Below are 12,406 nucleotides of genomic sequence, written 5' to 3' on the forward strand. Positions count from 1 at the left end.
AGGAAACTTACAATCATGGTGGAAGGCAAAGGGGAAGCAAGGCACATCTTACATTGCAGCAGGAGAGAGAGACAGTAAAGGGGGAAGTGCTACACTTTAAGACCATCAGGTCTCGTGAGAACTCACCCACAATCCCGAGAACAGCATGCAGGGAACCACCCCCATGATCCAATCACCTTCCATTAGGTCTCTCCCTTGACATGTCAGGATTATAATTCAAGATGAGATTTGGGTGGGAACACAGCCAAACCATAGCAAATGCCCTTTATTTCTTTCTCTTGCCTGATTGCACCGGCCAGAACTTCTGATACTATGTTGAATATGAGTAGGGAAGGCATGCTTGTCTTGTGTTGATTTTCAAGGAGAATGCTTCCAGCTTTGCCCATTAAAAAGAATGAGATTATATCCTTTGCAAGGACATGGATGGAGCTGGAGACCATTATTCTTAGCAAACTAACACAGGAACAGGAAACCAAATTCTACTTATAAGTGGGAGCTAAATTACGAGAACACATGGACACACAGAGGGGAACAACACACACTGGGGCCTTTTGGAGGATGGAGGGTGGAAGGAGGGAGAGAGTCAGGAAAAATAATGGGTACTAGGCTTCATGCCTAGGTGATGAAATAATCTGGACAACAAACCTCCATGAGACAAGTTTACCTATACAGCAAACATACTTGTATCTCTGAACATAAAATAAAAGTTAAAAAAAAAAAAGAAAATTGCAAGGATGGTAAGATTTGGGGCCTTTCATAATTTTTCAAATATGTCAACTGAGAATATCAAAATGAATCACCAGGCTTTTTTGTTTGTGGTGTGTGCCTGTGTGTTTATCACAAAATTCACATACTTTTCAACTGTGCCTGCCTTACACTAAGATAGTCATTATATGCAGCTGTATAGGCCCAGCTATATAGGCCCAGCTATATACATATATAGGTATATGTATGTGTGTGTGTGTGGCGGGGGGCTCCACACACGTTTGGTGTCAATACTGAAGTAATGCAAATATCTCTGTATCTGCTACAAAACTCAAACAAGAAAAATGAATAGATCTGGATCTGATATGGCCTTCCTCTTCTGCTCTGAACTTTAGTTGTAGGGAAGAAAATAGTACTTAGTAAGAGTAATTCATCAAATAGTGATTGGAAAACCCACTATTTGTGAAATAGTCTGATAAGTATTATGGGATACACAGAGATGATTAACACACAGTTCTTGCCAAATTGGAGCCTACAACTTAGCAGAAGTTGTTAATCACTTTGGTCAGGTGAATGTTTCACTGAATAAGAAATATTAGTGTATTAAGTCATCAGATTCTTTAATGCTTTGAAGTGCTTCATACTGAGTTCTACATAAAGTAGAAACTTCATATGTGTGTGTGTGTGTGTGTGCATGTGTGTCTATATATATATTTGAAGACAGGGTCTTACTACCTTGCCAAGGCTGGTCTCAAACACCTACGCTCTAGCAATCCTCTAGCCTCAGCCTCCTGAGTAGCTGGGACTACAGGCACAAGCCTGGTGTATAGAAAAACTTCACTGGCATCCAAGATGGCTGAATAGGAAGAGCTCCGGTCTGCAGCCCCAGTGAGATTGATGCAGAAGATGGGTGATTTCTGCATTTCCAACTGAGGTACCTGGTTCATCTCATTGAGACTGGTTGTACAGTAGGTGCAGCCCACAGAGGGCGAGCTCAAGCAGGGCAGGGCATTGCCTAACCCAGGAAGCACAAGGGATTGGGGGATTTCCCTTTCCTAGCCAAGGGAAGATGCGACAGATTGTATCTGGAGAAATGGTACACTCCTGACCAAATACTGCACTTTTCCCATGGTCTTTAGCAACTGGCAGACCAGGAGATAACCTTCCGTGCCTGGCTTGGTGGGTCCCACACCCACGGAGGCTTGCTCACTACTAGCGCAGCAGTCTGAGATCAACGTGCAATGCTGCAGCTTGACGCAGGGAGGGGCGTCCATCATTGCTGAGACTTGAGTAGCTCACAGTGTAAACAAAGTGGCTGGGAAGCTCCAACTTGGTGGAGCTCACCACAGCTCAGCCTCTCTAGATTCCACCTCTGGAGGAAGGCCATAGCAGAAAAAAAGGCAGCAGACAGCTTCTGCAGACTCAAAAGTCCCTGTCTGACAGCGCTGAAGAGAGCAGTGGTTCTCTCAGCACAGCGTTCGTGCTCTGAGAACAGACAGACTTCCTCCTGAAGCAGGTCCCTGACCTCTGCGTAGCCTCACTAGGAGACATCTCCCAGTAGGGGTCAACAGACACCTCAAACAGGTGGTTGCCCCTCTGGGACAAAGCTTCCAGAGGAAGGATCAGGCAGCAATATTTGCTGTTCTGCAGCCTCCGCTAGTGATACCCAGGTAAACAGGGTCTGGAGTGGGCCTCCAGCAAACTCCAACAGACCTGCAGCTGAGGGGCTTGACTATTAGAAGGAAAACTAACAAACAGAAAGCAATAGCATCTACACCAACAAAAAGGACATCAACACCAAAACCCCATCTGTATCAGTCACCAACATCAAAGACCAAAGGTTGATAAAACCACAAAAATGGGGAGAAACCAGAGCAGAAAAGTGGAAACTTCCAAAAACCAGAATTCCTCCTCTCCTCCAAAGGATCACGGCTCATCGCCAGCAAGGGAACAAAACTGGACAGAGAATGAGTGTGATGAGGTCGGTAATAACAAACTCCTCTGAGCTAAATAAGCATGTTCCAACCCATCTCAAGGAAGCTAAAAACCTCGAAAAAAGATTAGATGAATGGCTAACTAGAATAAACAGTGTAGAGAAGACTTTAAATAACCTGATGCAGCTGAAAACCAAAGCATGAGAACTTCATGATGCATGCACAAGCATCAATCGCAGAATTAAGCAAGTGGAAAAAAGGATATCAGTGATTGAAGATCAAATTAATGAAATAAAGCAAGAAGACAAGATTAGAGAAAAAAGAGTGAAAAGAAGTGAACAAAGCCTCCAAAAAATATGGGACTATGTGAAAAGACAAAACATGTTTCATTGGTGTACCGGAAAGTGATGGGGAAAATGGAACCAAGTTAGAAAACACTCTTCAGGATATCATCCAGGAGAACTTCCCCAACCTAGCAAGGCAGGCCAACATTCAAATTCAGGAAATACAGAGAACACCACGAAGATACTCCTCGAGAAGAGCAACCCCAAGACACATAATCATCAGATTCACCAAAGTTGAAATGAAGGAAAAAATGTTAAGGGCAGCCAGAGAGAAAGGTCAGGTTACCTACAAAGGGAAGCCCATTAGACTAAGCAGATCTCTTGGCAGAAACACTACAAACAAGAAGAGAGTGGGGGCCAATATTCAACATTTTTAAAAAAAGAATTTTCAACCCAGAATCTCATATCCAGCCAAACTATGCTTCAGAAATGAAAGAGAAATAAAATCCTTTACAGACAAGCAAGTGTTGAGAGATTTTGTCACCACCAGGCCTGCCTTATAAGAGCTTGTGAAGGAAGCACTAACCATGGAAAGGAACAACTGGTACCAGCCACTGCAAAAACATGCCAAATTGTAAAGACCATCAATGCTATGAAGAAACTGCACAATTAATGAGCAAAATAACCAGCTAATATCATAATGACAGGATCAAATTCAAAGATAACAATATTAACCTTAAATGTAAATGGGCTAAATGCCCCTATTAAAAGACACAGACTGGCAAATTGGATAAAGAGCCAAGACCCATTGGTGTGCTGTATTCAGGAGACCCATCTCACATGCAAAGATGCACATAAGGCTCAAAATAAAGGGATGGAGGAAGATCTACCAAACAAATGGAAAGCCAAAAAAAAGCAGGGTTGCAATCCTAGTCTCTGATAAAACAGACTTTAAACCAACAAAGATCAAAAGAGACAAGGCCATTACATAATGGTAAAGGGATCAATTCAACAAGAAGAGCTAACTATCCTAAATATATATGCACCCAATACAGGAGCACCCAGATTCATAAAGCAAGTCCTTAGAGACCTACAAAGAGACTTAGACTCCCACACAACAATAATGATAGAGTTTAACACCCCACTGTCAATATTAGACAGATCAACGAGACAGAAAGTTAACAAGGATATGCAGGACTTGAACTTAGCTCTGGACCAAGCGGACATAATAGATATCTACAGAACTTTCCACCCGAAATCAACTGAGTAGACTTTCTTCTCGGCACCACATTGCACTCATTCTAAAATTGACCACATAATTGGAAGCAAAACACTCCTCAGCAAATGTAAAAGAACAGAAATGATAACAAACTGCCTCTCAGACCACAGTGCAATCAAATTAGAACTCAGGATTAAGAAATTCACTCAAAACTGCACAACTACATGGAAACTGAACAATCTGCTCCTGACTGACTACTGAGTAAATAACGAAATGAAGACAGAAATAAAGATGTTCTTTGAAACCAATGAGAACAAAGACACAATGTACCAGAATCTCTGGGATACACTTAAAACAGTGTGTAGAGGGAAACTTAAAGCACTAAATGCCCACAAGAGAAAGGAGGAAAGATCTAAAATCGACACCCTAACATTACAACTAAAAAAACTAGAGAAGCAAGAGCAAACAAATTCAAAAGCTAGCAGAAGACAAGAAATAACTAAGATCAGAGCAGAATTGAAGGTGATAGAGACACAAAAAACCCTTCAAAAAAATCAGTGAAGCCAAGAGCTGGTTTTTTTGAAAAGATCAATAAAATAAACTGCTAGCAAGACTAACAAAGAAGAAAAGAGAGAAGAATGAAATAGATGCAATAAAAAATGATAAAGGGGATATCACCAGCAATCCCACAGAAATACAAACTACTATCAGAGAATACTATAAACACCTCTATGCCAATAAACCAGAAAATCTAGAAGGAATGGATAATGTTCCTGGACACATACACACTCTGAAGACTAAACCAGGTAGAAGTTGAATCTCTGAATAGACCAATAACAGGTTCTGAAATTGAGGCAATAATAGCCTGCCAAGTAAAAAAAGTCCAGGACCAGACAGATTCACGGTTGAGTTCTATCAGAGGTACAAAGAGGAACTGGTACCATTCCTTCAGAAACTTTTCCAATTGATAGAAAAAGAGGGAATCTTCTCTAACTCATTTTATGAGGCCAGCATCCTCCTGATACCAAAGCCTGGAAGAGACACAACAAAAGAGAATTTTATGCCAATATCCCTGATGAACACTGATGCAAAAATCCTCAATAAAATACTAGCAAATTGAATCCAGCAGCACATCAAAAAGCTTATCCAGTTGGCTTCCTCCCTGGGATGCAAGGTTGGTTCAACATATGCAAATCAATAAATGTAATCCATCACATAAACAGAACCAACAACAAAAATCACATGATTATCTCAGTAGATGCAGAAAAGGCCTTTGACAAAATTCAACAGCCCTTCATGCTAAAAACTTTCAATAAACTAGGTATTGATGAAATGTATCTCAAAATAATAAGAGCTATTTATGACAAACCCACAGCCAATATCATACTGAATGGGCAAAAACTGGAAGAATTCCCTTTGAAAACTGGTACAAGACAGGGATGTCCTCTCTCACCACTCCTATTCAACATAGTGTTGGAAGTTCTGGCTAGGGCAGTCAGGCAAGAGAATGAAATAAAGGGTATTCAATTAGGAAGAGAGGAAGTCAAATTGCCTCTGTTTGCAGATGATATGATTGTATATTTAGAAAACCCCATCATCTCAGCCCAAAATCTCCTTAAGCTGATAAAAAACTTCAACAAAGTCTTGGGATAAAAAATCAATGTGCAAAAACCACTAGCATTCCTATACACCAATATTAGACAAACAGAGAGCCAAATCATGAGTGAACTCCCATTCACAATTACTACAAAGAGAATAAAATACCTAGGAATCCAATTTACTAGGGATGTGAAGGACCTCTTTAACCAGAACTACAAACCATTGCTCAATGAAATAAAGAGGACACAAACAAATGGAAGAACATTCTATGCTCATGGACAGGAAGAATCAATATCATGAAAATCGCCACACCGCCCAAGATAATTTATAGATTCAATGCTATTCCCACCAAGTTACTGCTGACTTTCTTCACAGAATTGGAAAAAACTACTTTAAAGTTCATATGGAACCAAAAAAGATCATGCATTGCGAAGACAATCCTAAGCAAAAAGAACATACCTGGAGGCATCACGTTACCTGACTTCAAATTATACTACAAGGCTACTTAACCAAAACAGCATGGTACTGGTACCAAAACAGAGATATAGATCAATGGAACAGAACAGAGGCCTCAGAAATAACACCACACATCTACAACCATCTGATCTTTGACAAATCTGACAAAAACAAGCAATGGGGAAAGGATTCCCTATATAATAAATGGTGCTGGGAAAACTGGTTAGCCATATGTAGAAAGCTGAAACTGGATCCCTTCCTTACACCATATACAAAAATTAACTCAAGATGGATTAATGACTCAAATGTAAGACCTAACACCATAGAAACCCTAGAAGAAAACCTAGGCAATACCATTCAGGACATAGGCATGGGCAAAGACTTCATGACTAAAACACCAAAAGCAATGGCAACAAAAGCCAGAATAGACACATGGGATCTAATTAAACTAAAGAGATTCCACACAACAAAAGAAACTATCATCAGAGCGAAGAGGCAACCTACAGAATGGGAGAAAATCTTTGCAATCTACCCATTAGACAAAAGGCCAATATCCAAAATCTACAAAGAACTTAAACAAATTTACAAGAAAAAAACAAATAATCCCATCAAAAAGTGGGCAAAGGTTATGAACAGACACTTCTCAAAAGATGACACTTATGCAGCCAACAGATATATGAAAAAATGCTCATCATCACTGGTCATCAGAGAAATGCAAATCAAAACCACAATGAGATACCATATCATGCCAGTTAGAATGGCAATCATTAAAAAGTTAAGAAACAACAGATACTGGAGAGGATGTGGAGAAATAGGAACACTTTTACACTATTGGTGGGAGCATAAATTAGTTCAACCATTGTGGAAGACAGTGTATGGCGATTCCTCAAGGATCTAGAACTAGAAATACCATGTGACCCAGAGATCCCATTACTGGATATATACCTAAAGGACTATAAATCATGCTACAATAAAGACACATGCACGCGTATGTTTATAGTGGCACTATGCACAATAGGAAAGACTTGGAACCAACCAAATGTCCATCAATGATAGACTGGATTAAGAAAATGTGGCACATATACACCATGGAATACTATGCAGCCATAGAAAAGGATGAGTTAATGTCCTTTGCAGGGACATGGATGAAGCAGGAAACCATCAATCTCAGCAAACTGTCACAAGGATAGAAAACCAAACACCACCTGTTCTCACTCATAAGTGAACAATGAGAACACATGGACATAGGGCAGGGAACGTCACATGCAGGGTCCTGTTGGGGGGTAGGGGGCTGGGTGAGGGATAGCATTAGGAGAAATACCTAATGTAAATGATGAGTTGACGGGTGCAGCAAACCAACATGGCACATGTATATCTATGTAACAAATCAGAGCGTTGTGCACATGTACCCTAGAACTTAAGGTATAATAATAATAAAAAAGACTTACAACCAACAGAGAGTTTGAAGTACATTTAAATTAAAAGTATTATTAAAAAATTCTAAAAAAAAAGGAAAAACTTCACTGGCATTGTAAAATAGCACATGGGAAAAAAACCCCTCTCAATTTGCTAAGTCAATATTCTTATAACTGATGTTGCTTATATGTTGTTGTTAGATCTGAGAGTGGAAGGAAATAATTTGTAGTTATTGTTATAATGAAAAAACTGCAATTATCTAAAGATTCCTACCATTTTCTCACTACTCTTTAAGCACATTTATTCATTATGTAAAGGAAGGTATCCTTACTTGTGGTCTCACCATTTATTTCTTTAAGTTCATTGTTGATTCCAACATCTATGGAACTCATTATTTTGTCAATCTGTAAGAAACAAAAACCATTTAAATGGATTGTTACATTCACTTTTAACATTGCATTTGAAAATAACTTTCAAATGAAGGGAGCAAATAGTTTTGATGTTATTACCACAGTGTTCCCCAGTTAAGAGACGGATAGAGAAAGATTTAAAGGGAAGCAAACATCTTTGGAATTGTTTTATTACAATGCAAAGTATGTTCCCTTTCTTAAACTTTCAAAATTAGCTTGCCTTTTCTTTGTGTTTCTTGAAATAAACTTTGCACTTGGATAGATTGGTCATTTAGGAACTGTGTACTCTTCAAACTCAGAAGAGCTGTAGATAAATTCATGTGACAAAGTCTTTCCTCTCTGGCATCCTTCTTCTGCCTAAGAACATGCATCCCATCTAACTGGTAAAGGAGCGGGTTTCAGGGTGTGGAGAGCATGGCCACAGGAGCAAAGTTTTTTGTTTTGACGGAATCTCACTGTGTTGCCTAGGCTACAGTGCAGTGGCACCATCTCAGCTCACTGCAACCTCTGCCTCCCAGGTCCAAGTGAGTCTTGTGCCTCAGCCTCCCAAGTAGCTGCGATTACAGGTGTGTGCCACCACACCTGGGTAATTTTTGTGTTTTTAGTAGAGATGGGGTTTTGCCATGTTAACCAGGATGTTTTTGAACTGCTGGCCTCAAGTGATCTACCTGCCTCGGCGTCCCAAAGTGCTGGGATTATAGGCATGAGCCACCATGCCTGGCCTGGAGCTAAGTTCTAACCAAATGGTTTGACCAGCCACAAGCTGATTAGTGGCATCCAATCACCAGCATCTAGGCACGAAAACAACTTAATTATAAGATCTAAGCTAAATGTTAATTAATCTTGCCTCTACAAAAGGATTTCAGATGTTATTCACTAAATTAATAAATAAAAGAAATGGCTATACTTGAAAAAATTACCGTCTACAAGTATGAAATTTAAAGGAAGATATGACTGTCTAAGCTATAGCAATTTGGGGCTTAATGCCTCTCTTGATGCTAGCAACCTGAATAAGACAGCAGGTTTCAAAAAGGACAATGGACATTACTTAAATGTCCCAGTTTATTCACCCTGAAACAGATGCAGAGATATTAAGCGATTTTCTCAAACAGCTCAATTCAGAATATCACTATCAGATCATATCCATTTCTAGTTCTCCAAATACTATAATGATCCATTGTGCTTCTAAACCTAATCTAACTGGTACAGTCTTTTCAGAGACAATATGTGATGTGTTAGAATGAAATACCAAGAGAGACTGTATGAAATTAAAGACTTTGTCTTTAAGTAGAACTTAAATTGGTGATATTTGAACCTCAAGCATTTTTTTTCTTTATTTCCCTGATAGCTGCAAAAGGGAAATATCAAATGATGTGTGTTTATTGTGTGGTGGTTGGAGAAGAGCTGGGACACTTTATTTACCATGAAGATTCTAAGGAGCTCTTCTGAAAATATAAGATACTTTAAAGAAGGGAGACAAGCTAACAAAGAGTTTGGCAAGTAGCAAGACAACACAGAGAAAAATACCAAGCTTTTTCTCTATTTGTCAGCTGCAGTGCTTGGTAGGACAAGATGTGAATATTCTCTTGTACCTCATAGCTAGTTATTACTTCTGCTTGATATCAATTTCTATGGAAACAATAGATTAACCCACATGTGTGGAACTGTGTTTGTTTTTATACTTGCTGTGAAATTACCATGCATTACCCACAGAACCATTTCATTCCAGTTGGAGCTGTGTGCATTTTTTTTGTTTGCTTTTGAAAGACTTAAAAAGCTGAAAATCCTTCCCCCAAACCTCCCTTGACTCCAAAGCCTTATAGGATGAACAGCAAGAAGAACAAAGCTTACTTCTTCCCATTCCGATGTGAAGGATGGTGTTCTTTCAGAATTCCCTTTAGAACTGTGTTCAGCAGTGGAAGATTCACTCCAGTTAACTCTTGATGTTTTCTCATTGGAAGGATAAGCAATGAGATCAGAATCAGATTTAGAGACATTTTTTGACAAATGCATGTCGATCAAGGCTTTAGGCAATGACCTTATTCTCCCCAGAGTACAGGCTCTCTCCACAAATCCCCCTGTATTCATAACCCACTGGTCCCCATTCCGAGATCCACTCCTGGTTGATCTTGTGCCAACAATGGTATGGTTTTCAAGTTGGTTGCTTTTTTTGTGAAAAATTGTTCTACTGACCACTTTGGGTTTAATTTTCTTTACCAAAGGTTCTGAGTTATTTTCTATTGGAGACTGCTTGAAAGGCAAAGGACTGTTTGCCAAACTGACTTCATCTTGTCCTTTTTCACATTGTTCTCTTTTCCCATAGAGGTGAAATGGATTTTCAGGGGACTCACAGGCTGGAGATGATCCATGGAGCAGGCCTGCAAATTGCTCAGGATCATATTCTTTTGGGGGATCATTGTCATCCTGTTGGGAGAGGTCATCTGCAAAAGGAAGGAAGGGATATTAGGGTTTATAAAGGGTTCTGAAAGTCACGATATAATAGCAGTGCCCTTATGAACATGTGGGCATCCAGACATTTGATTTACTGCTACATAGCAATACCTTCACTTTTGAAATACCCATGACCTCACAGTGCCATGTATAGAATGAATGTATGAGTGTGTGTGCGTGTGTGTGCATGTGTGTGTGAATCATTCTTTCTGATATACCTTAGAGTTCATTTCAAAAGTATGAATTGTGTATTAATTGAGTGACTTCATTCTCTTCTCCCTTGAACCCAGGGTATATGTTTTATAGTCAATGAACAAAATTGAATTTTCTTAAAGTAGAACACATACATCTAAACTCTCACAGTAAATGAATCATCATGCAGTAGGACATTAGGCAGGTAAGTCAAGGTCATATATAATGACAACCCTCTGCTCTCCTCCCAGCAAATAAATTCAAAAATGAAATTTTGAAAAAAGGTATTATTAAAAGTAATTTAAGTTTACTAATCCTGATCATATTACCTTAAATATAAATTAAAAATAATTCTATGCAGATTACATAATTTACACAAAAAAATTTGTTCAGACTTGATATAGGCAAACAATGCAATCCATAATATCAGAAAAAGAGAGACTCCGATACAAGAAACTAACTTTGAGCTATGAGCATAAATGTAGCTTTTTCTTTCTTCTCTGAAATAGCATTAGCTATTTTCTAATTTCTTCAGACCTTTGAAGATATAATGCAGAAAAGAAACTGATGATGAATGATAATTTCTATTCCTTTGGATTTTTTTTTCTAAGATAAAACATTTTCTCTGAGATTTAAAATACACTATGCTTTTTGCAATTTAATTTGTCTTTTAGAGACATACTGTGTAAAAACCTGGCCAAAGAATTTAGCAAAGAAAGTAAGTGTACTTTTTTTCAGTGTTCATTTTAATTCAGATCAATAGCTAAATGTTGCCAAGATCAAAATTTAAATTACCTGATAAGCCCATAACTCACTGTTGCAAAGAACTAAAGTATAGCAAATGTGGTACATAATGACAACAAATCCAAAGTTGATTTGCTGATTCATACTTTCAATAAGCTAGTTATTACCATAAACCCCAAACACTAACATTTTTATAAATTAACAAGTAACATTTAATGGGTAAGTGCTATTTACTAGGCACTGAATGAGGAATTATATTTATATCATCTCACTTGACACTCATAACAATCCTATAAAGTGATTATTAATAATAATTACGATTTTGTGATGGAAAGACATGGCCAAAATATCAAATTATCATATTTTTAAGAAATTGGTAACCATAATAAATCTCGTTAGACGTAGGCTCAGAAGATGCTACAGACACATCTGCTCTTTAGAGTGAAGATTGGCCCCAGGCCTCTATACTGCTGTCTGCCTGGGAACTGGTAAAAGCAGGTATATTCCTAGCTATGTATCTCTAGACTTCACCCTGGTTCCTGCTTGATTTTTCCAAAGAGAAGATGTTTGCCTGCCCAGCTATCATACCAGCATCCTGAGATTGAAGAAAGAAGAGTGACAGGAAGAGATCCAAGAAACATGAATCTACAAAAGCAACAATCTGCACCCATCTACTACTATTATACTCAACTGTCTTCTCACAAAAACAAAACAAAACAATAAAACCTCATCCCTTTCTAAAATAGCCACACTGTCTTGATAACTCCCTATTTTGCTTTCCTTTCACAACAGAGACCATTCTAGGGGTAGAATAGTGAGTGAATAGGGGGATAAGGCAGCTTTGAATTCTCTCTAAAGACTAGAGTTTATCACTGAGTATGTGCATTTTTAAGAAGTCAAAATTAACACTTAGACAACTTAAGACACTATTTCTCCACCTAGTAAGTGATTAAGCTGAGATTCAAATTAAGGTCTATCACATTCTGACATCCATTG

The 12,406-nt window shown here is 38.6% G+C and overlaps 1 protein-coding gene across 7 annotated transcripts in view; it reads right to left on the reverse strand.

Annotated features, from left to right (window-relative positions):
• ANKS1B (ankyrin repeat and sterile alpha motif domain containing 1B) overlaps positions 1–12,406 on the reverse strand; it is a 1,294,913-nt gene that overhangs the window by 507,780 nt on the left and 774,727 nt on the right. For 5 of the 7 annotated variants that reach the window (XM_028830273.2, XM_028830269.2, XM_028830267.2 and 2 more), the window contains exons 13-14: positions 9,875–10,464; positions 7,945–8,017 (exon numbers count right to left, since the gene is read on the reverse strand). In XM_028830273.2, coding sequence (XP_028686106.1) covers positions 7,945–8,017; positions 9,875–10,464 — 663 coding nt within the window. The remainder of the gene's footprint in view (positions 1–7,944; positions 8,018–9,874; positions 10,465–12,406) is intronic. The other 2 variants (XM_028830270.2, XM_077954786.1) reach the window with 1 other exon arrangement.

Source organism: Macaca mulatta, chromosome 11, assembly GCF_049350105.2.
Source record: "Macaca mulatta isolate MMU2019108-1 chromosome 11, T2T-MMU8v2.0, whole genome shotgun sequence".
Lineage (NCBI taxonomy): Eukaryota > Metazoa > Chordata > Mammalia > Primates > Cercopithecidae > Macaca > Macaca mulatta.